The 22,788-nt window shown below is 40.8% G+C and overlaps 1 protein-coding gene across 9 annotated transcripts in view; it reads right to left on the bottom strand.

Annotated features, from left to right (window-relative positions):
• Nucleotides 1–22,788, bottom strand: part of CLASP1 (cytoplasmic linker associated protein 1) — a 311,886-nt gene that overhangs the window by 143,161 nt on the left and 145,937 nt on the right. For all 9 annotated transcript variants that reach the window (XM_061609140.1, XM_061609147.1, XM_061609143.1 and 6 more), the window contains 5 exons: nucleotides 22,661–22,734; nucleotides 13,987–14,079; nucleotides 12,855–13,000; nucleotides 4,704–4,839; nucleotides 1,536–1,606 (listed from right to left, as the gene is read on the bottom strand). In XM_061609140.1, the coding sequence (XP_061465124.1) occupies nucleotides 1,536–1,606; nucleotides 4,704–4,839; nucleotides 12,855–13,000; nucleotides 13,987–14,079; nucleotides 22,661–22,734 (520 nt within the window). The remainder of the gene's footprint in view (nucleotides 1–1,535; nucleotides 1,607–4,703; nucleotides 4,840–12,854; nucleotides 13,001–13,986; nucleotides 14,080–22,660; nucleotides 22,735–22,788) is intronic.

The raw sequence follows: 22,788 nt of genomic DNA, 5'->3' as shown, positions 1-22,788 counted from the left end.
TTGAGGGTAGAAAAATAAACATTAATGTTTGGAATTATTTATTGATAGAACAAGGGAGAAATCGGACACATCTTTTCAGTAAGGAGTGCAGGAATAAAATCAGTTAGACTACAACTCTACTCAGACTCCAAATGTTCATCCAATATCGGCAACCTATATTTTGATCTTACAATTTTACCAAAGTTGAATCGCACAGCCATGCTGAACCAAAAATTGAAAACAGTTTTGAAATAACAGTATTTAGAACCATGAACTCATCTGGATTTAAAATATGAGTCCACATTGTAACAACTGAATTATCTTTCAAATGTTGAGCACTTTGAAGTAAAATCATATCCATTTTGAAAAGGTACCTCTCTAAAGAAAGAAGCCTCATAAGCTCTTGAAATAGTTGTGAATTGTAGGTGTCAAAGTGAAATGGATCTTACATGAGTTCTGTAGTTTTCAAAATCGGAAAAAGATATAGGACCCAAAGACAAATATGTGAATGTTAAGGGTAGAGGATAGACACTTTTTTGAACTGATACATGTATAAAAGAATTTTATTTTAAAAAATAAGCAGCACAAGTAAAGCACCAATTCGCCACAAGTTAATAGCTAGTTCGCCACATGTGGCAAGTGGCAACCATGCTGGACACCAAGGGCTTATAGATGGTAAAAAATGCCAGAGAAGAGCAAAATAACTGCTTCGCTCCTCTCCGTGAACATTTTTTCCACTCAAAGTAAGCCATAATTTGGCTTACTGTGTTGTGCAAATCAGGCCAAATACATGAATAACAGTTACCAAGAACAGGGTGAAGACTCATCACCAAACAGAAGTAGTAAAAAGGTCTTTCCTGCCATCACATTTATCCCAATTCCAAATCCAGAATCACTACAAGGTTGCTAATTGAATTAACAATGGACATATCCCTATCTCCCTTCCTAGAGTCCTTAATACATACCACAAAAAGGAAATAATGCTTGACAAATTCAGAAAACTTGTCCGTTTACTATTGAATCCATGAAAGAATTGTGTACCTAGGCTAAAATGCAAGCCTTCGAGACACCAATTATATCATTTCTATATTCTGTGAGGCATCTAGAATGTAGATTGTGCCAATTAAGAAGCATCAGCAACAACTTAAAATAAATGCTCAAAGGTGTCAAGGATATTAACTAACAACTTCCTCCATACATCTTGAGTCTTCAACCCTGAGGGATGGGTAAACCTTATCACTACAACTAGTTAACAAGTAAAAAAATTTTTTTTAATTTCCTAATCCTAAATATACAGCCTGAATAGGATTTCTGTCTGACATCTAAAGCTCACATCCTGCATTTTAAATGCTAGCTGATTTAAACAAGAGGCATGTTTTCCACTTCATTATTATGTATGACTCTGTAGATTTTTGTTCTAGGAGGCCAATCCAAACATTAAGACATTGGTTGACTAGAAGATATTAAATGTGTCTCCAAGACAAAAGGAGAATTTTCTATGCAACAGTATTAAATTTCAGTTTCCTAAACCATTGGATCAAGAAAAAAAAACTCACCTTCTAACTGCAACAGATTTGGAAGTACAGTTACTGGTGATGATGGGAATTAGCCGAGGGATGTGTGTATGCTAGGGAATGAACAACAACAGGTAAACCTTGAGGATTATTGAAAGCAAACAGTTCTAAAGTGTGGATGTTAAAATGAAAATATTGTGGTTGATTACAGGAGGCACAATGAACAAGGTTTAAGTGCCAAACATGCCCCTCTGCCCCTCACAATGACTAAAATAAATAAATAAAATAAGCAGATATATGCCAGTGTGGTATAATGCTTAGAATCTCAGACTAGAACTGGGGAGCCCCAGGTTCAGGTTCTTGCTTAGCAATGAAGTTCACTGCGGGACCTTGGGTCAATCACTGCATCTCTTAGCCTGACCTACCTCACAGGTTTGTTGTGAGGATAAAAAGGGAGAATCGTGTACACAACCTTTAGATGCTTTGTAAGAAAGATGAAATTTAAATGTAACAAATACATACATACATTTTAATTGCCATAATTTATACAAGTCATAGAAAAATCCATTTTCTTGGCACATATTTTGTTAAAAAAAAAACACAGCCCTGTGCTTATTAGTTTTGCCTCCACAGAATCTGTAATTGTACAACTATGGACCTTTTACTATTGAAGTTTACATGGAATTGGATATGGTTTTGTTTCTCCTTCACTTACAGTAAATAAAAGTTAAATTAAAATTAAGTAAATAGCTGGGGATCATCAACAAAGCCCAAATACATGGTAGGAATTCAGATATTTGTGCGTGCCCGCTTTTTCATTGTGAGTTCTGATTTTCTGCAAATGTCCATCATCTTCCTAAACAGATGATGTGCTTTATTTTTCATTGAAATTTAACAAGTAATGAATTTAGCCACTGTCATACTGTTAGAGAGAAGCCCAGAGGGCACGGCTAAATCATTTGCTTTCTTAGCTTTGACAGTTCACAATTTATCTATGTTCTATGAAGGAACACTGTAGAAATTAGCACGTGTGTACCCCCACAGTACATATCAACAAGTGAATCAACTCTCTTCTTTTTTTTTTTTCAATAATTTTTATTCAGATTTTCATAAAACATACAAGACAAAATCATAAAACATTCAAAGACAAAAAACAAAATCAAAAATAGTTAAACAAAAAGAAAAAAAGAAAAAAAAAACAAAAATAAAAAATAAAGAGTAAAATATTGACTTCCCATTTGTCAAAGATCAAATCAGTTATAAGTCTATAATATATAACAATCCTGTCTCTTAAGTCATATTATAAAATCACTTTCCTCCAGTAGTTATCTTACTTAATCATCAAATCTCATAAACATTACTTTATTCTTTCCACAAAAAGTCAAAGAGAGGTTTCAATTCTTTAAGAAATATATCTATCAATTTTTTTTTCCAGATAAGCATATCGATTAATCCATCTCATTACTAATTATGATAATCTTATTGTCATAACCATAGTCAAAATAAACATTTCAATTAATCCATCACATCAGAATCTGTTAGGTTCAATAATTTCAGTAGCCATTGTTCTATTATCTCTATTAGTTCCATTTTCCATCTTCCATCTTCAGTAGTCTTGTTAAGTCCAGTAATTTCAATATCCAATCTTCCATTATCAGTATTCCATAATAATCTTGCTGTCAAAGCCATAGTCATATAGTAAGAGTCTGATGGGGATTACCTCTATCCCAAATATTTTCTTGCCATCCATTCTGAATAGGTTGCTGAAATACTGCTGTAAAATCATATCTCTGTTCTTTTTTTCAAAATACACTGGGTCATCTCTTAAAAGTTTTTCCATTGTCACATGGCTGCAGTTAATTCCATAGATTTTCTCTATATTGGGCTCCATCACATCATTCCAATCCAGAAGATTATCCATGCCATTGATAACTTTATCTCTAGAATCTTCATTCATTTCTTCAGAGATAACATTGAGTTCCAAACAATAGATTTTATTTCTAAAGTCCATAGACTCCAAATCTTGTTCCTGTTCCACGTTGGTTCCAATCTCCGGGATCTCCTCTCTCACAGGGACCCCTATTCCAGTCTCCAGGGTCACCTCTCTCACAGGGACCCCTGTTCCAATCTCCGGGGTCTCCTCTCTCACAGGGACCCCTTCCAGGGTCACCTCTCTCACAGGGACCCTTATATCTTTAATCTCCTGCTTCATTTTACTCAATTCAATTTTCATTATCTCAATCTCATCCATTATTTTCTGAAACATAGTTATTTCCAGATTTTCAGCCACTTTCTTAATTGCCATTTTAAAAGAAAAATATAGGAAAACCACTTCTTATTTCAGCAACAATTGGGTTAATACTCCAAACTTGGTGACATCACAGTATAAACAGAGCAGACAGCCTTATCTCTCCAATAGTTAAGTAAACAAAATGCAGTTCCCAGGATCGAAACAATTAATGGCAATCGTCAAGAAACAGATTCGTCAAAATAAAATAGACCAAAAAGAGAGTAGTCTCAAAACAGTATAATATTTTTCAAAATAAAAATCTGGAATAGAAATCCCTCTTCTGTGTATATCTTTAGAATGCAAATCCAGGACAGCTTTTTGCAACAAAAACAGAGATAAGCTATTAATTAGTGCGTAGCAGAGAGAAGTTATGGCTCCCCAGTGAGATGTCAAAAACTGATCAATCTGGCAAATCTCTTTTAAACAGCAACAATTTAAGTCAAGTAAAAGAAAAATATAGAAAGAAGGGTGCTTGCCTGTTAGTGCGTTCTCTCTTAGAAGATAAGGTGAACGTTCGCTTTATCAGATAGAGCTTGCTGTTAAAAATCCGTCCCACCTTCGTCGGCTGGACCTCGTCCCATAAATTAATGAGATCTGGTCGTCCCAACAAAAATAGGCTTTGAGGTTAATCTCTTCGTTTCTCCCTACCCGGGAGAAGTTTAATCAGTCAAAAAAAAAAAGAAAAAACTGACTGATATATCTGAATAAGCTTCTTTTGAGGCAGGAGCCCGTCTCAAAAGCAGGCACAGGCTAAGTCACCCTTCCCGGAAGTCCGAATCAACTCTCTTCTTGACTGCCAGACGCTATGCCATTTAGGATTTTGCTGAACTGTTAATTGGATTGTTTTTCAATGTTTGTATCACCTCTACCACTCTTACAAAAAATGTTCACAATTCATATTTGCCTTGAGACATACTCACTCGGATAATTAAGCTTACAGCTACTACACCAGAAGTGGCCATGACTTTGGCACTGTTGGGAATGAGATTAAAGATTGTTGGCATGATGGCTTCTGCACCATGGTCGAACTTGTTACCCAAGACTGACGACAAATGCCTGAAATTAAAAAAAAGTCACAAGAATATGCAGGTCAAGACGATCATATGCTATTCTGCTACTTTCACGTTTATCAACAGATTACAAAAATGCCGTTCTAGGAATACAGTTAACCAAACATTTCCTATTTCTTCTAATAGATTATATACTTTATATTTCATATGTGTTTTACTGAGCGACAGAATCAGCGCAGGCCACTGTCACGCTGTTAAGAGATCAGCCCAGAGGGCACAGCTAAATTGCTTGGTTTCCAGCATTGTCGTTTCAGCTCCATCCTTCTCATAAGCTTTCCATCTCATCTTGACATTTGTAAATTTTAGAGCTGCTATTAAAAGTGCCCTAGAGTCCAACAGACTCCAGTGTGGAATTACTACACCAATGGGAAGACCAGACCAAAGGAATGATCTGAACTTTCACCCTGAACTCTCTTTGAACCTAGAGACAGTATTATAGCTTTCCATTTGAAAAAAGTTCTGCTTCCTAATATATTAACAATAATGTAACACTTGGCTTACAGGTAAGACATAAAGGAAGACATAGGAAGATTTTAGGCACTTAAGCCAAGAACAGCTATTCCTTTCTAGAAACAACATTAATAGGAATGTCCTTCTTGTTTACAGTCCTCTTTTTGCCAACTCAATAAAGGTAGCCTTTGTTTCAAACTTATCTCTTTCAGTGCTCAAATTATGAAGGCTGTGGGGAAGAGATGAAATCTGGTTCCCTTACACTTTGTGCTAGCTCCCTTAAAGGCTGTTTTTTTTAAAAAAAACATTCTTGGGCTAAAATTTGGGGAGGAAGTCACTGTGGATTTCATTAAGAGACCACTCCCACAACTTACGCACTGGTTTTTCTCCGTGTTTTTAGAATGCTGCTGTTTGCCAAATTTTGTCACCATCATCAATTTCAAAATTCCAGTGACCCTTGCAGATACACTGTTTCATTGTATGTTTTGTACAATTTAGAAAAAACATTATCTACAAAAGATATTATGTTTAACTTTATGCTGGATTGGGCAAATTGAGTGATAGTTAAATTTTCAATGACCCCTTCCACTTTCTTTGACCACATGTGTGATGGAACAATCACACAGACAGTTAAGAGATTTATTACTTTTGTCTTCCTCCTGCCCTGGATACTTTCAGCCACCTTCCTTCCTCTGTTAGTTATTCAGTATAATCAATGCTTCATCTACATAAAATAACTTGTTATGTTCCCCTCATCTCTAGGATGCACACCTTAATGTGGTGAGGGGGTTTGAGAGTGTTGAAGAAGCTGAGAGCAATGCCATTAGGAGTCTAGACCAAGAGGCTAGACTCCTAGCAGGGGCACCCAAGGTGGAATGGTCAAAGCTGAGACACCAGACTAAGATGCATCCAAACTCAAGAGGAAGGCAATGGTAAACCACCTCTGAATACCTCTTACCATGAAAACCCTATGAACAGAATATCCAAAATGCAATATGAGATAGTGCTGGAAGATGAGACCCCTAGGTCAGAAGGCACTCACCAAGCTACTGGGGAAGAACAAAGGACAAGTACGAGTAGTGCTATGACTAATGACGCAGCTGGGTCAAAGCCAAAAGGAAGCCCAGAGGCTAATGCACACAGCTGCAAAAAGAGAGTCCGGAATTCTATGACACACACAATAGGAACATGGAAAATGTGAGAAGCATGAACCAGGGAAAGTTAGAAATTGTCAAGCAAGAAATGGAACGTATCAACATTACAATGCTTGGCGTGAGTGAATTAAAATGGACGGGAATGGGACATTTTCAATCAGGCAACTACAAAATATTTTATGCTGGAAATGAGAAATTAAACAGGGTTGCTTTAACAGTGCAGCAAAAGCAATTAGGAGCAATAACGCAAGGTCTGAGCGAGTGATATCAATGAGATTTAACGGGAAACCTATCAACATAACCATCATCCAAGTCTACGCTCCAACAGCAAACGCAGAAGAAGAAGAATTGGAGAGATTTTACACAGAAGTACAGAAAGAAATTGATCACACACCTAAACAAGATGTGCTGATAATCATGGGGGACTGGAATGCAAAAGTAGGGAACAGAGAAGAACTAGGAACTATGGGGAAATGGGGCTTAGGAGATAGAAATAAAGCAGGAGAAAGACTTATTCAATCTGTAAAGTTAATAATTTATTTTGTGCAAACACATTTTTTGAGAAACCGAAAAGACGACTGCACATGTGGACATCACCAAATGGTCATTATAGGAATCAAATTGATGATATAATTGGTAGCAGAAGATGGAGAAGTTCCATACTCACTGCAAAAACAAGACCAGGAGCAGACTGCGGTACAGATCATAAACTGGTCATATAGAAAATCAGAGTAAAGCTAAAGAAGAACAAAGCAATCGTAATGCCAAAATACAATTTAAATAACATCCCAGAAGAATATAAAGATCAAATAAGGAATAGCTTTGAGGCTTTAAACTTAGATGACAGAGAACCAGAAGAACTATGGAGTGAAGTCAGAGACAGTATCAGGGAAGAATGCAAAAAGACAATACCTCTAGTTAAAAAGAGAGGAAGTCCTCAATGGATGACTGAAGAAACTCTTAAAATGGTTAAAGAGAGAAGGAAAGGAAAGGCAAAAGGAGATAGAAACACAGTTAGAACCCTAAATGCAGCAATACAGTGACTAGGTTGTAGGGACAAAGAGAACTATTATAATAGTTATTATATAGAAATAGAAGAGGACAACAAAAAGGGTAGAACCAGAGCCCTATTCCAAAAATTAGAGAAATTAAAGGGAAATTTAAATCAAGAGTAGGGATGCTGAATAATCATCAGGGGAACACACTTACTGACCAAGATGAAATAACAGGAAGGTGGAAGGAATACACTGAAGAACTCTATAAAAGAGATGCAAGGATGACAGATACATTCATGGAGGAACCATATGATGAAGAACCAGAAATTTTAGAATGTGGTGTGAAAGCAGCTCTTCAAATACTTGGAAGAAACAAATCACCAGGAATAGATGGCATACCAATAGAGTTGCTACAAGTTACTGAGACTGAATCTGTCCAAATTCTGACAAAAATTTGTCAACAAATCTGGAAAACTAAACAATGGCGCACAGACTGGAAGAGTTCAATATACATCCCAATTCCAAAGAAAGGGGATCCCAGGGAATGCAGTAATTGTCGAACTAGTGCCTTAATATCCCATGCAAGTAAAGTAATGCTCAAGATTCTACAACAAAGGCTCTTACCATACAGTATATGGAACGAGAAATGCCAGACGTCCAAGCTGGATATAGAAAGGGGTCCCAGAGATCATATCGCAAGCATACATTGGATAATGGAACGGACCAAGGAATTTCAGAAGAAAATCACCCTGTGCTTTATACATTACAGTAAAGCCTTTGATTGTGTAGATCATGAAATCTATGGAATGCTTTAAAAGAAATGGGGGTGCCACAGCATCTGATTGTCCTGATGCACAACCTATACTCTGGACAAGAGGCTACTGTAAGGACAGAATATGGAGAAACCGATCGGTTCCTTGTGAGACAGGGGTGTATTTTATCACCTTACCTGTTTAATCTATACGCAGAACATGTCATACGGAAAGTGGGATTGGACCAAGACGAAGGAGGTGTGAAAATTGGAGGGAGAAATATCAATTATTTAAGATATGCAGATGATACGATACTACTAGCAGAAACCAGTCATGATTTGAAACAAATGCTGATGAAAGTTAAAGAGGAAAGCACAAAAGCAGGACTACAGCTGAATGTCAAAAAGACTAAAGTAATGACAACAGAAGATTTATGTAACTTTAAAGTTGACAACGAGGACATTGAACTTGTCAAGGATTATCAATACCTTGGCACAGTCATTAACCAAAATGGAGACAATAGTCAAGAAATCAGAAGAAGGCTAGGACTGGGGAAGGCAGCTGTGAGAGAAATAGAAAAGGTCCTCAAATGCAAAGATGTATCCGTGAACACCAAAGTCAGGATCATTCAGACTATGTTATTCCCAATCTCTATGTATGGATGTGAAAGTTGGACAGTGAAAAAAGCGGATAAGAGAAAAATAAACTCCTATGAAATGTGGTGTTGGAGGAGAGCTTTGCGCATACCATGGACTGCAAAAAAGACAAATAATTGGGTGTTAGAACACATTAAACCAGAACTATCACTAGAAGCTAAAGTGATGAAACTGAGGTTATCATATTTTGGACACATAATGAGAAGACATGATTCACTAGAAGAGAAAACAAAAGGGAGTAGAAAAAGAGGAAGACCAGACAAGAGATGGATTTATTGCATAAAGGAAGTCACAGACCTGAACTTACAAGATATGGACAGGGTGGTTCATGACAGATGCTGTTGGAGGTCACTGATTCATAGGGTCGCCATAAGTCGTAGTTGACTTGAAGGCACATGAAAATAACAACTCACTCCTACAACTGCACAAATTCTTTGACTCCCTGTCAATGGTCTTGTGGGCTCCGGCATCACTCATGGAGTACTGAACCCCTGAAATACCAGGGAACAAACTCCAATGCTACAGTACTGCCAACTGCATTCAGCATATTCCAGTCTCAGACTGAACACAATGCAAATATACATATGTGTAAACAACTAGAGAGGTTTCTGGTTGTTTAATCACTTTAGGTATGCAGATAAGGCCTTGGAAACTTTTTACTGGAGCTAAACTGCCAGCAACAAAATACACTGAGACAGATTTTGCTATGGCATCAATTCATATTTGCTCCACGGAAAATTAGCCAAATGATCGTAAATGGAATATTGCAGAGGGATGGCATTGCTATAGTAATCAGGACCAATAATTGTGCCGCAATAAGTCTAAGATTAAAAAAACAGGATCTGGCCATCTAGAATCATATATGTATGACTCAAAGTAAGAACAAGGTCCTAAATGCACAGCATGCAGTTGTATAAGGGTCAAGAAAGAGTAGGACTTTTGGATCACACTGCTTGATGATAGAGTAGGGTTAAGAGTAACAATATTCTGAATCAGTAAAATTAAGAAATCATTCACCTTGCACATGAAAGCAGCAACTAGAATCAGCACCTGTATGATGCATTTGTCCTGTTGCTCCTCCAAAGTTATATAAAAATCGTACTATGAATAGCATAAAGCAACACAGCAAATTGTTTAGGAAACAGAATGAAGAGGAGACATGTTTTGGATTGAACATAAGTAGCTATCAGGGCTGTGGAGTCAGTACGCCAAACCTTCGACTCCGACTCTGACTCCACCCAAAATTGCTTCCAACTCCACAGCCCTGGAAAGGGCTGTAAATGTCTTTTTAAACTGGAAGCTCCCATAGGAGCATTTTTATCACTGCCTGAATATGCGCTGATCACAGCATTTGTCTTCATCTGGGTCCTGTGTCATACACTGACACACAAAATGTTTTCCATCTTGAGTTATGGTGAAATGCTCAACTACAGTTGACTTCATGGGAAGCTTCTTTGACATTTTGAATTTATATTTTTAAAAATTTGTCAATCAAAATTTATTTTGAAGCCGGAGTCTGTACATTTCACCGACTTCAACTCCACCCAAAATTGCTTCCGACTCCGACTCCAACAGTCCTGGTAGCTATTAGTAATTTCTACATTAAAAACTGAAGATCAGCTGCCTGCAGGAGGAAGGGGAACACCACCATCCCTTCCAGGGAAAGAGAGCCATTTGCTGCTGCTGCTGTCTGCCTGCCTGCTTGCTGCTGCTGCTTGGCTGCCAACCAACACCACCCTTTCCCAGTTGGACTTCTGCTCTGCGGGGGCCACACCTTGCAGGACCAGGCCCCAGGTACTCAGCCAGCTGTGGCTGATTTTTTCCACCTGTCCCATCTCTGGAGGGGATACATAAGCCGGCTGGCTGAGGTGGCTCCTGCTTTGTCTGCCTTTTCTTCTTTTTTCTGGGTCTTCAGTTATGTGCCTGGGAGAGAGGACTCAGAGCCAAGTGGGGAGATTTGAGGAGGCCCCAATTAGTGTAGTGACGGGTCGAGGGAGATATGGCGTTGTGAGGAGGACTTGCCAGGTAGGGGGAATGCGGCCCAGGCAGTTAATGGCTGTGCCTTGTTCTGGTCCTCTTCACACCCGCAGGTTTGTTGGTTGCCCTATCAGCCAGCTCTCAGGCCTCCGGATGCTGCTGCTAAATGCCAGATCGGTGCATAATAAGATCTCCCTCATTCACGATTTAATTGTGGATGAGGCAGCCGATCTGGCATGTATAACCGAGACCTGGGTGGGTGAGCATGGGGGAGTCAGTCTCTCCCAGCTATGTCCACCAGGCTACCTGGTCCAGCATCAGGGTAGACCTGAGGGTCGGGGAGGGGGGGTTGCTGTGGTCTATAGGAGCTCCATCTCCCTCTGCAAGCACCCTGTCCATCTGACTACTGGTCTGGAGTGTTTGCACCTTATGTTGGGTCAGCGGGACAGACTGGGGATTCTGTTGGTGTACCACCCACCCCGCTGCCCAACAGACTCCCTAGCTGAGCTGACGGAGGTGTTCTCGGGTGTACTGTTGAGATCCCCCAGACTGTTGGTTCTGGGGGATGTCAACATCCATGCCGAGGCCACCTTATCCGGGGCGGCTCAGGATTTCATGGTCTGCATGACAACCATGGCACTGTCCCAATATGCCATTGGCCCAGCATATGTAGCAGGGCATACTCTAGACTTGGTTTTTGCATCTGGACATGGAGTTGGTGATCTGAAAGTCCCTCTGTCATGGACAGATCACTGCTTGCTGAAGTTTAGACTTACAGTGGCTTTTCCCCTCTGCAAGGGTGGGGGACCTATTAAGTTGGTCCGCCCCCAGAGACTAATGGATCTGGATGGTTTCCAAAGGGCTCTGGGGAGTTTTCCGGCTGATAGGGCTGGCGCTCCTGTTGAAACCCTGGTTGAACTGTGGAATACAGAAATGACCCGAGTGGTTGACATGATTGCTCCTGAGCGCCCTCTCCTGTGTAGAGTTCATACGGCTCCATGGTATACCCCACTGATAGCGATTAAACAATATAGGAGATGGCTTGAGTGCAGATGGAGGCGAACTCCTAGTGGATGCAATTATACACTGGTAAGTGCCTAAGGTAAGCTGTATTTAGGGGCAGTGAAGGCAGCAAAAAAACAATATTTTGCTGTCACTATCAAATCATCAATCTGCCGCCCAGCTGAGCTCTTCAGAATTGTCCAGGGGCTATTACACTCTGGCTCCAGGGACATGGTAGAACCATCTGAGGCCCGCTGTAATGAATTTGCCAGGCACTTCTCCCAGGCATTTTAGCATGTGTTTTAAATTGTTTTTATATTGTTTTAAATTTTAAAATTCTGTTTTAAATTGTTTTTAAAATATGTGTTTTAAATTGTATATTTGTTTTAATGTTTTTGATTGCTGCAAACAGCCCAGAGAGCTTCGGCTATGGGGTGGTGTACAAGCGCAATAAATAAATAAATAAATAAATAAATAAATAAATAAATAAATAAATAAATGAATGAATGAATGAATGAATGAATGAATGAATGAATGAATGAATGAATGAATGAACGTAATTGTCCATTCACATATCTATGTAAGCATTAGCTGGAGTTATAATAACCGTTGTTATAGCTTGACACTGGAATTAGGAATAGTCTTGCCCATTTTCTTATATAAAACAGTAAGTTGATCATTCTACGTTTTGTAATAAACTAGCTGTAGACCTATCTTGCAATGGTGCTTCTACATGCTTCCATAAAGGCGGGAGACAAAGATTTTCGGAAGGGAGTGACCATTAAGACCACATGAAGAAATGGTGATATAAAACAGGGATGGGAAATCTATGGCCCTCCAGATGTTCTTGGACTTCAACTCCCATCAGCCCCAGCCAGCACAGTCAATAATCAGGGATGATGAGAGCTGAGAATCCAACTTCTGGAGGGCTACAAGTTCCCCATCTCTGGTCTTGCGAGCTTGCATGTTACAACAATTTGCAAAACAGAATGAATATATAGACTGTATTCCTTACCCCAACGTGATACAAGCCTCTCGCACTACCTGGGACCGTAAGTCTTTAGCAGATAATTTAAATGCTCCATCAAGGAGGCGCAGGTGTTGAAAGAAAGTATCGTACTCGGCAGCTCCAGCCAGCAATAAAGACCGGATCTTTTTTAGCTGTTGGACATCAAGAATTTAAAAATAGCGATGTCAGAAGTATTAGTTAACAGCTGTCTGATTTCTGGAGGGAAATGAGACTGCATTGAGAAGGAGGTCCATTAACAGAATACATGTATTATTATTATTTTTAACAAAATAAAATACAATGGCCTGGTCCACAAATAATATTAAACCATAGTTAATGTTTACCTTGGTTTGATGTGAATGAGCCGTGTGCTGGTGCATGCTGCTCAAGAGTCCTCGCTTCACTCCTCCCCACTCCACAATTAGAGTAACAAACCACAAGACTTGGATGGTTGTGTTTTGCAAACCTGGGCTCATTGTTTATTTCACTCAAAATAAATCATGAACAGAAGTCAAGGTTTGTTCTTGGCTTACCAACTGTTTACAGAAAACAAACAATGAGTCCAGATTTGGACAACACAACAGGCTAAGGCTGGTAGCTTGTTGCTCCCAGTGCAGCGGGGACTCTTGTGCAGCGAGCAACAGTGTGCTGGTCATTCATGGTAAACCACAGTTGAACATTAACTAAGATTTAATGTTACATGCAAACCAGGCCATTAAATAATAGCATGTTAAAGACAACATTAATATACATTTACAAGTCTGAGAGAATAAAAACATATTTGATTTTTACATTTGTTCCAGTGCTAAGAGCTATGTGGAGAATTTGGCCTATTCGAACATCTCTCTATAAACCTAAGAACTAAAAACCATCCCCCCCCCGGGGCTTTTCCCTTCCTTGCCCCTCAGCAGAAAACTAGAATTTCCAAGATATAATATAATGGTTCTGAATAGAGGAAAGTAAGTTCCAATTTGCATAAATATATATGTACAAAAGGGCTGTTGCTATTTTCCACCATACCATGGGCAGACAGGCAACCTTTCAAGTGTCCCCTCTCACACATGATACAAAATAGTGGGAAAATACATGCTAGACAAGTTGTACTACCTAACAAAGTCATACAAAATGAAGTGCTTACCGCAACTACTCTCTGTTCCCAATCATGTTTATCATCAGACAGGATTTCTCTGATTTTGTTTATAGATTCTTCAAGATCTCGGCTAGAATAAATCTGGGAAGAGAAAGTATACAAAGCATTTCTTAAGATACAAGGCTTGCTTCCGTAAGTGCTGATGAATCCCAAGCCCATCTTGTAGCCCTCACCAGTTGGTATCAGGCAGAATTGCTGTACCAACCTGGAAATGGTGCAGGGATCAGGACAGATTTGCCTGCTCCACCCTTCTGCGAGCAGTCAGGCTGCGGATACAGCAGTAGCTTTGCTGTTCCACAAAGCCCTTTAGTTGGGTGGAGTTAGGATGGCAGTTCAAGACATGCTTAGAGCAGACCCACTGAACTCAATCGGATTTTTTAGTTGTGACTAGCTTACATCCCATTTATTTCAATTTCTACTTTAACATGACAAAGTCTGGGTCCAACTCATTATGTTTTATACTATGCTACATTAAATAGGATGCCAGTATCTGACATGGATTTAAATCCAGAGCCCAATAAATGCACTTAACCACAGGCCCTTTTTTCTCCTTTACCACCTTGTTAAAGGAATACCAAGCACCACTGGGGAGCTAATAGAACTCAGTGAGTTGCATAAAGACAATTATTCTTAAAGGATATACAGACTGACATTTCTGTAACAAATACTTTCATGCTTCTTGAATCTGGCCTCCAAATTCTAGTAAACTCAAAATGAGGGCCCTTGGGGTGATTTCATGTTATTTAAGCTGGTACAAATGGAGTAAGCTGTTTGAGAAGACATGGTTCAAGTCCTCTCTAATGTTTCCTGCAAGAAACTCAGCCACATATGCAACACTTGAAGGGATGTGCAAAAACATAGTAGAATATAAAAATTTGCTTACACCTTTGTTTGAGGAAACAGATGACCATAAACTACCATACTTGCAAATGCCATTCATATTGCTAAACAGGTGTCCAAAGGCAGGCACCCAACCTAAATCTTATTGAATGGAACGTTGTCATGGCTAACATTCTCTAGATTATGCCCGATGTCCTGAAATATATACATGCCCTTTAAAACAAAAAATACATTTGTGTTTACACAACTGTGCTGAAGATCTATGCCTCACATCCGTTTATTATATAGTTCTTAACATGCGAATTGAGATTTATTGTGATCTCACTGTATAGCTCATGCCATTTTACAGCTCTCTTTTAATCCTGTTTTCCTATTTGCCCGGGAAACCTATCTAATATGCTGATTACCAGTGCATTAGATATCCTATCCTCGTGGTGGGTGGGCTTGCATGTTCCAATGAACCTTGTGAGCGATGCTGTCCGGAGTCATGTACTCCCAGCAGGGTCACCCATGGCGGTAAGGTCAAGGGAGAGTAATCAGACAAAGAATGATCCAAGAAAGTCCTCAACGGCAGAACAGGCGGAGGATAACAATGTGTATGTTACGGCTGTGAAGGCAGACAAAGGCAGCAGCAGATAAAAGACTTCCAATCGTCGTGGTATCCATGCCACTGGATCAAAGCCTTTTTCTGTCAAGACTGTGTGTTGATCGTCGTGCACTGATCTCCCCACATAAAACAAATTCACGCACAGGCATCTTCCAACCAAACCAGACCAAACCAAAAGTCCCATGGCAATTGGCGAATGGCAAGGGGGACAGGACTGTGAAATCTGGAAGCCCCTAGTCATGGACTGGCAGATGGGTGGTGGATACAGACTCAGTCATCCTGGCTCAAGGACCGAGGCAGTTGAGTAGTTCAGTGGCTGTATCCACGACTGAGCAGTCCTATTCAGGATCCACTCTGCTCACCCCTTATGGGGAGGGGGCTACAAAAGGTGCCCTAAACATAGTCTACCTCATCTCTCTCCCTGACTGGATCACCGCATCCAGTGGGGTCACCACTTAAAGTAAAGGTAAAGGTGTCCCCGCACTTATAGTGCAAGTCGTTTCCAACTCTTAGGGTGATGTCTTGTGATGTTTACTAGGCAGACCGTATATATGGGGTGGGATCGCCAGTTCCTTCCCTGGCCTTTCTTTACCCCCCAGCATATGCCGGGTACTCATTTTACCGACCACAGATGGATGGAAAGCTGAGTGAACCTCAACCCCTTTTACTGGAGATTCGACTTCCTCCTTCCATTGGAATCGAACTGCAGCCGTGAGCAGAGCTTCGGCTGCGTTACCGCCGCTTACCACTCTGTCACCACTTAGCGGTTGCAAAAGACAAATGAACTTTGGAACGTGGAATGTACAGACATTGCTGGACAATACAGATAGTGAACATCCTGAACGCAGGACTGCCATCATTGCAAGGGAGTTGAGACGTTTTAATATTGACATAGCAGCCCTCCAAGAAACTCGAAGAGCAGGAGAGGGACAACTGAAGAAAAAGGAGGTTACACCTTCTTCTGGAAAGGACTGCCTGAACAAGAATGACGAATACATGGAGTAGGCTTTGCTACTTAAAATGATCTTGTGAAGCTCTTGTCGGAAGTTCCTACTGGAATTAATGAACGACTCTCAACCCTCCGATTAAAACTTGCCAAAAACCAGCAGGCAACTATTCTAAGTGCTTATGCACCAACATTAGATGCTGATGAAGGCATCAAGGAAATTTTTTATACCTAGCTGGACATCATCTTATCAGAGATACCTAAGGAGGATAAAATTATCCTCCTAGGCGATTTCAATGCAAGAGTTGGGCGTGATTTTGATTTATGGCCAGAAACCATTGGGAAAGAAGGAGTTGGCAATAGCAACCTGAATGGCATTCTACTTCTGACTAAATGTGCAGAGCATAATCTTGTTATTACAAACACACTCTTTCGCCAGAAAGATAAATTTAAAACATCATGGAAGCACCCTGGGTCGAAACACTGGCATCTCCTGGATTACCTAATTGTCCATGCCAGAGATCATCATGATGTGCTCACTAGGGCCATGACGAGCGCCGATGACTGCTGGACAGATCACAGATTAATTTGATCCACTATGGCCATTAATATTGTTCCTCAACGTAGGCTCCAAGGAAGAAAACCAAGGCGTAAAATGAACATCTACACCCTTCAAGATCCAATTAAGCAAGCTTGCTTTCAAACAACTCTCAAGAAACATCTACCTACGGAACTCCCTGAAGACGTTGAGGCACACTGGATTAAACTGAAGACTTCCATTATTGCAGGATGTGAACAAACTATTGGATACCAAAGTAAGAAACATCAGGACTGGTTTGATGAGAATGATAGTGAGATTGAACATATAATTGACAAGAAAAGGAAAGCCTTCCAGATATAGCAAAAAGACATTAACTGTGCTGCTAAGAAAAAAATGTATGCCAGCGCAAAGGCTGAGGTCCAAAGAAGAACTAGAGAACTTAAGAACGCCTGGTGGATAAAGAAAGCTCAAGAAATCCAGCATTTGGCAGATGCTCATGATGCACGAGGCTTTTTTAATGCCACAAAGGCCATCTACGGACCAACAAATTATGGTACAAATCCCTTACGTTCAATAGATGGTACCAAACTTCTAAAGGACAAAGAGTCTATTGCACTGCATTGGAAAGAGCATTACCACGACCTCCTTAATCGTCACTCTATTGTGGCCGATGAGGCCTTCTCGCAAATCCTGCAACAACAAATTAGAGATGAGCTTGCAGTATCCCCTAATTTGGATGAAGTCAGTAAAGCCATGAATCAAATGAAGAATAACAAAGCTAGTGGACCTGATGGAATTCCTGCTGAAGTCTTTAAAGAAGGTGGGTCTGAATTTACACAACAACTTCATAAACTCATCGAAAAAATCTGGATGAGGGAGGAGATCCTGGAAGACTTTAGGGATGCCATAATTATCACTCTTTTCAAGAAGGGTGATAGAACAGATTGTGGGAACTACCGAGGCATTCCTGTTCTAGCTACCGCAGGTAAAATCCTTGCAAGGATCCTCGCAAATCGCCTCCTACCTATCTCAGAAGACATCCTCCCTGAATCCCAAAATGGGTTCTGCCCTTCCAGGGAGACAGTGGACATGATCTTCACTGCACAACAGCTTCAAGAAAAATGCAGGGAGCAAAACCGACCTCTGTATACGGCATTTATTGATCTGACTAAGGCCTTTGATACTGTAAATCGAACTGCCCTCTGGACCATCCTTCTGAAAATTGGATGCCCTGGTAAATTTGTGAATGTTTTGCGACTCCTCCATAACAACATGACGGCAACAATTTGGGATAACAATGGCTCTCAAAGTGATCCATTCAAAGTGGAATAAGGCGTCAAACAGGGATGCGTCATTGCTCCGACCTTATTTGCTACTTTCATCGCCATGATTCTACACCTTGTTGAGGGGAAACTTCCCACTGGCGTGGAAATCGCATATCAAACAGATGGAAAGCTTTTTAATCTCAGTAGGCTGAACGCAAAAAGTAAGGTTATTACAACTTCTGTCACAGAACTTCAATATGCCGATGGTAATGTAGTCTCCGTGCATTCAGAGGAAGATCTTCAAACTATCCTAAAAGTCTTTGCAGAAGCATGTGAAAAGCTTGGCCTCTCGCTTAACATAAAAAAAAATCAAGGTGCTTCATCAGCAAGTGCGAACCAATCCCTCTGTAGCACCATCAATCCAGCTTAATGATGCCACACTGGAGAATGTCGATCACTTTTCCTATCTTGGCAGCCATCTCGTCTGAGCTCTGCAAGTGCCGCATTCTCCCAAATGAAGCGTAGAGTGTTCGAGGATCGGGATATTCGCAGGGAGACCAAAATGTTTATTTACAAAGCCATTGTACTACCGACCTTACTGTACGCCTGTGAAACATGGACCATCTATAAACGCCACTCCCAACTTCTTGAAAGATTCCACCAATGCTGCCTCCAGAAAATTCTGCAAATTACTTGGGAAGATAGGCGGACTAATGTTAGCGTATTGGAAGAAGCAAAGACCACCAGTGTTGAAACAATGATCCTCCAACATCAACTTCCCTGGGCCAGCTATGTTGTTCGAATGCCTGATCACCATCTTCCAAAGCAGCTACTTTACTCCCAACTTAAGGATGGAAAACAGAATATTGGTGGACAGCAAAAGAGATTTAAAGATGTTCTCAAAGTTAATCTAAAAAAATGTAACATGAGCACCGAGAACTGGGAAGCCTTGGCCCATGAGCGTCCCAATTGGAGGTCGGCCATTATCAAAGGTGCTATGGACTTTGAAGAAGCATGAGTACAGGGGGAAAGGGACAAACGAGCTAAGCGGAAGGCATGTCAAGCAAATCCTCACTGTGACCATCTTCCATCTGGAAACCTATGTCCTCACTGTGGGAGGCTGTGTGGATCCAGAATTGGCCTCCACAGTCACTTACGGACCCACTGGAAGACCTTACCCTGGAAGACAATCTTACTCGGCCATGAGTGATCACCAATGAATGAATGAGATATCCTATGATAATGTGGTTTTTTAAAAAAATCTGACAGACCTGCATATTTGCTCAAATCTTTCTATAGGCTAATTAATACTAAGTGGGATTGACCCTTTTCATATAACCTGAGAATTCCTGGATGGGGAAAAATGCAAATATACACCACATATACTAGTGGTGGTATAAAGAATGGGTTGGGTTGAGTCCATCACATTACCAACTCCAAATGTGGGATAAATGCAAATAACTAAGCTTACCTCTGTATACTTCAAAGGGGAAGATGGAAGCCCAATTCAAATATAGTGCAGTTGTTGCTGAAATCCCTTCTGTGTGGTTAGAATTTAGGTAACATGTTAAATGCTCTGGTCTGCTTCTTACCATCTGAGCAGGGTAACAATATCTGTGTCACAACAGATTGTATTTTAAATTGTATTTATCATTATCTATAAAAATATTTAAATACTTCCCTCTCATAAAGTATCAGGGCAATATTTTATCTCATAAAATATCATTAAGTGCAATGATTACACTGCTTGTTTCTTTTTCAATGAACACTTTTGCTTAACATGTTTTCCTCCTACCTCTTAACTGAGACCTACCTGCTTTGTTTTAAATTCAGAGAGAATCTATGCCAGATGTAGGGAACCTTTGGCCCTCCAGATGTTGCTGAATTATAACTCCCACTCAGCCAAGCAAGCATGGCCAATGGCCAGGGATGATGGGAGTTGTAATTCAGCAACATCTGGAGGACCAAAGGTTCTCCACACCTGATCTATACTCTACATTAGTTGTAGCCAACATGATGCCCTCCAGATGTTAGGGCTGCAACTTCCAGCAGCCCTGACCACAGGCCATACAATATTTGGCTGATAGGTCTTGAAGCCCAACAACATCTGGAGGACACCATGTTGGCTGCCCCTGCTCTGCAGTTAGATGGCCAAAAATTTCCCACTTCTCTGTCACCATCACATCATCAAGTAGCAGTCCAGTAGAGCTTTTCCATATTGTCAGGGGTCTGTTGACATCAACTCCAGGAAACACAGTTTTAAACCCTTCGGGAGACCACTGTGAATTGTTTGCAAGGCACGTTGAGGATAAAGTTGCTTGCCTCCATAGCAATCTTGATGCCACATCCCCGTCTACTGTAGTCCCCAGTGAGGTGTCCAGTGCAATTTCTGCTTCAGCTTCTTGGGATTGGTTTCAGTTGATGCGGCCTGATGATGTGGACAAGGTGCTTGCATCAATGCAGCCAAGCAACATGTCCTCTCGACCCTTGCCCTTCTTGACTTATTAAAGCTTGCTGAGGGGGTTTGACAGGGCAAATCCAGGGTGTGGTGAACACATTGTTGTGGGAGGGAGTGGATCCAGATGCCCTGAAAGAGTTGGTGATCCGACCACTCCTGAAAAAGCCCACCCTGGACCCATTGGTTTGTGACAAATACCGCCCGGCCAGATAAACCCCTTTTTAGGGAAGATGAATGAGAGGGTTGTGGTGCAGCAATTGCAAGTACTCTTGGATGAAACAGATTATCTTGACCCATCCTAGTCTGGGTTCAGGCCTGGTTATGGGACTGAATCGGTCTTGGTCGCCCTGATGGATGACCTTTATCGGAAGAAAAACAGGAGGAGTGTGTCCTCATTCTTACTTGATCTTTTGGCAGCTTTTGATACCACTGACCATGGTATCCTTCCGAGCCAACTTAGTGAGATGGGTATTAGAGGCACTATTTTACAGTGGTTCCGATCCTACCTCCAGGGTCATTTTCAGAGAATAGCATTGGGCGATTGTCTTTTGGCCTCCTGACAGGTGTGCCTTGGAATGCCGCAGGATACCATCTTGTCCCCCAATGCTGCTTAATATCTATATGAAGCTCATGGGAGTGGTCATCAGGAGATATAGGGTGAGGTTTCAGCAGTACGCTGATGATATCCAGCTCTGTTTCTCTGTAACATCTGAATCAAGAGAGGCCTTGCAAGCCCTGGACTGCTGCCTGGACTCAGTGGTGGGCTGGATGAGGGCCAATAAACTGAGTCTGAATCCTAGCAAGACGGAGACGCTATGGGTTGGTGGTTCCTGAGTTCAGATAATTGGTGAGTTGCCTGCTTTGGATGGGGTTGTATTCTCTCTGAAAGAGCAGGTCCATGGTCTGGGTTGCTCCTGGATTCATCTTTGTCACTAGAGACTCAGGTGACTTCAGTGGCTATGAGTGTCTTTTACCAGCTTCGGCTGGTAAGACAGCTACTGCCGTTTCTGGACCAGGATAGCCTTACCACTGTTGTCCATGCACTGGTATCTCCAGGCTGGATTACTGTAATGTGCTGTATGTGAGGCTGTCCTTGAGCTTGGTCCAGACGCTGCAGCTCACACAAAATGCAGCAGTGTGACTGCTCACTGGGGCAGGATATTACCATCATGTCATCCCACTGCTGAAAGAATTGCACTGGCTGCCTATTAGCTACAATGCTAAGTTCAAGGTTCTGGCTTTGGTGTATGAAATCCTATGCAGCTTGGGACCAGGATACCTGAAAGATCGTCTTACCCTTTACATCCCCAGTCGATCACTATGCTGTGCAGATGAGGGCCTCCTCCGTCTTATCAGGAGGTCCATTCCACACAACATAGGAAGAGGACCTTTAGTGTAGTAGCATCTACCCTTTGGAATTCCCTCCCCTTAAATACTAGACAAGTGCCATCTCTGTTATCTTTTTGACATCTACTGAAGACCTTCCTCTTTCAACAAGTCCTTTTAGTAGAGACCTTATCCCAATCTGCATCTATGTTGGAATTTGTTTTTTTAGATGTTTTTAAAGCTTTTTTAAAGTAATGTTTTTAAAGATGTTTTGTTTTCATATGTTTTTAAAGATTTTTTATTTTACAGTCTATTTTATCATGTTTTAGAGTGTTTTTTAATGCTTTTGTTTGCCCTCCTGGGCTCCTACTAGGAGGAAGAGCAGGATATAAATCAAATAAATAATAAACATTTCTTACCTACAAAAAAAATTCTAAAGAGATTTTGTACTAGGCATGGGCTGAAGTTAGCTCTATCCACTACTTTCCTCTTAGCTGGCTGAAAAGAAAAGGCTTTGGTAGCAGTGGCAGCATAACTCAGAATCTAAGTAACAAGACTAAGACCTGGGTTGGTGAAGAAAGACAGAGTCCTCAACTTGATTATGTCAGACATAATCCTTATCCATGTCTGGCTCTATGCAGATGTGTGTGTGTGTGTTTTAAACCATGTTATTATTTACCTGAACTGTTGGGACATCTTCAAAAGCTTTAATGAAGTCTTCCTCATCAACAGCACCAGCTCCTTCTTTAGTCACTGGCAGATATACAGAAAGGAAACAGTGCTTTAATGCTTCTTATTAAACAATAT

Source organism: Rhineura floridana, chromosome 2 (genome assembly GCF_030035675.1).
Source record: "Rhineura floridana isolate rRhiFlo1 chromosome 2, rRhiFlo1.hap2, whole genome shotgun sequence".
Lineage (NCBI taxonomy): Eukaryota > Metazoa > Chordata > Lepidosauria > Squamata > Rhineuridae > Rhineura > Rhineura floridana.
Note: the sequence above shows the minus strand (reverse complement) of the source record. Positions and strands in the feature narration are given on the sequence as shown.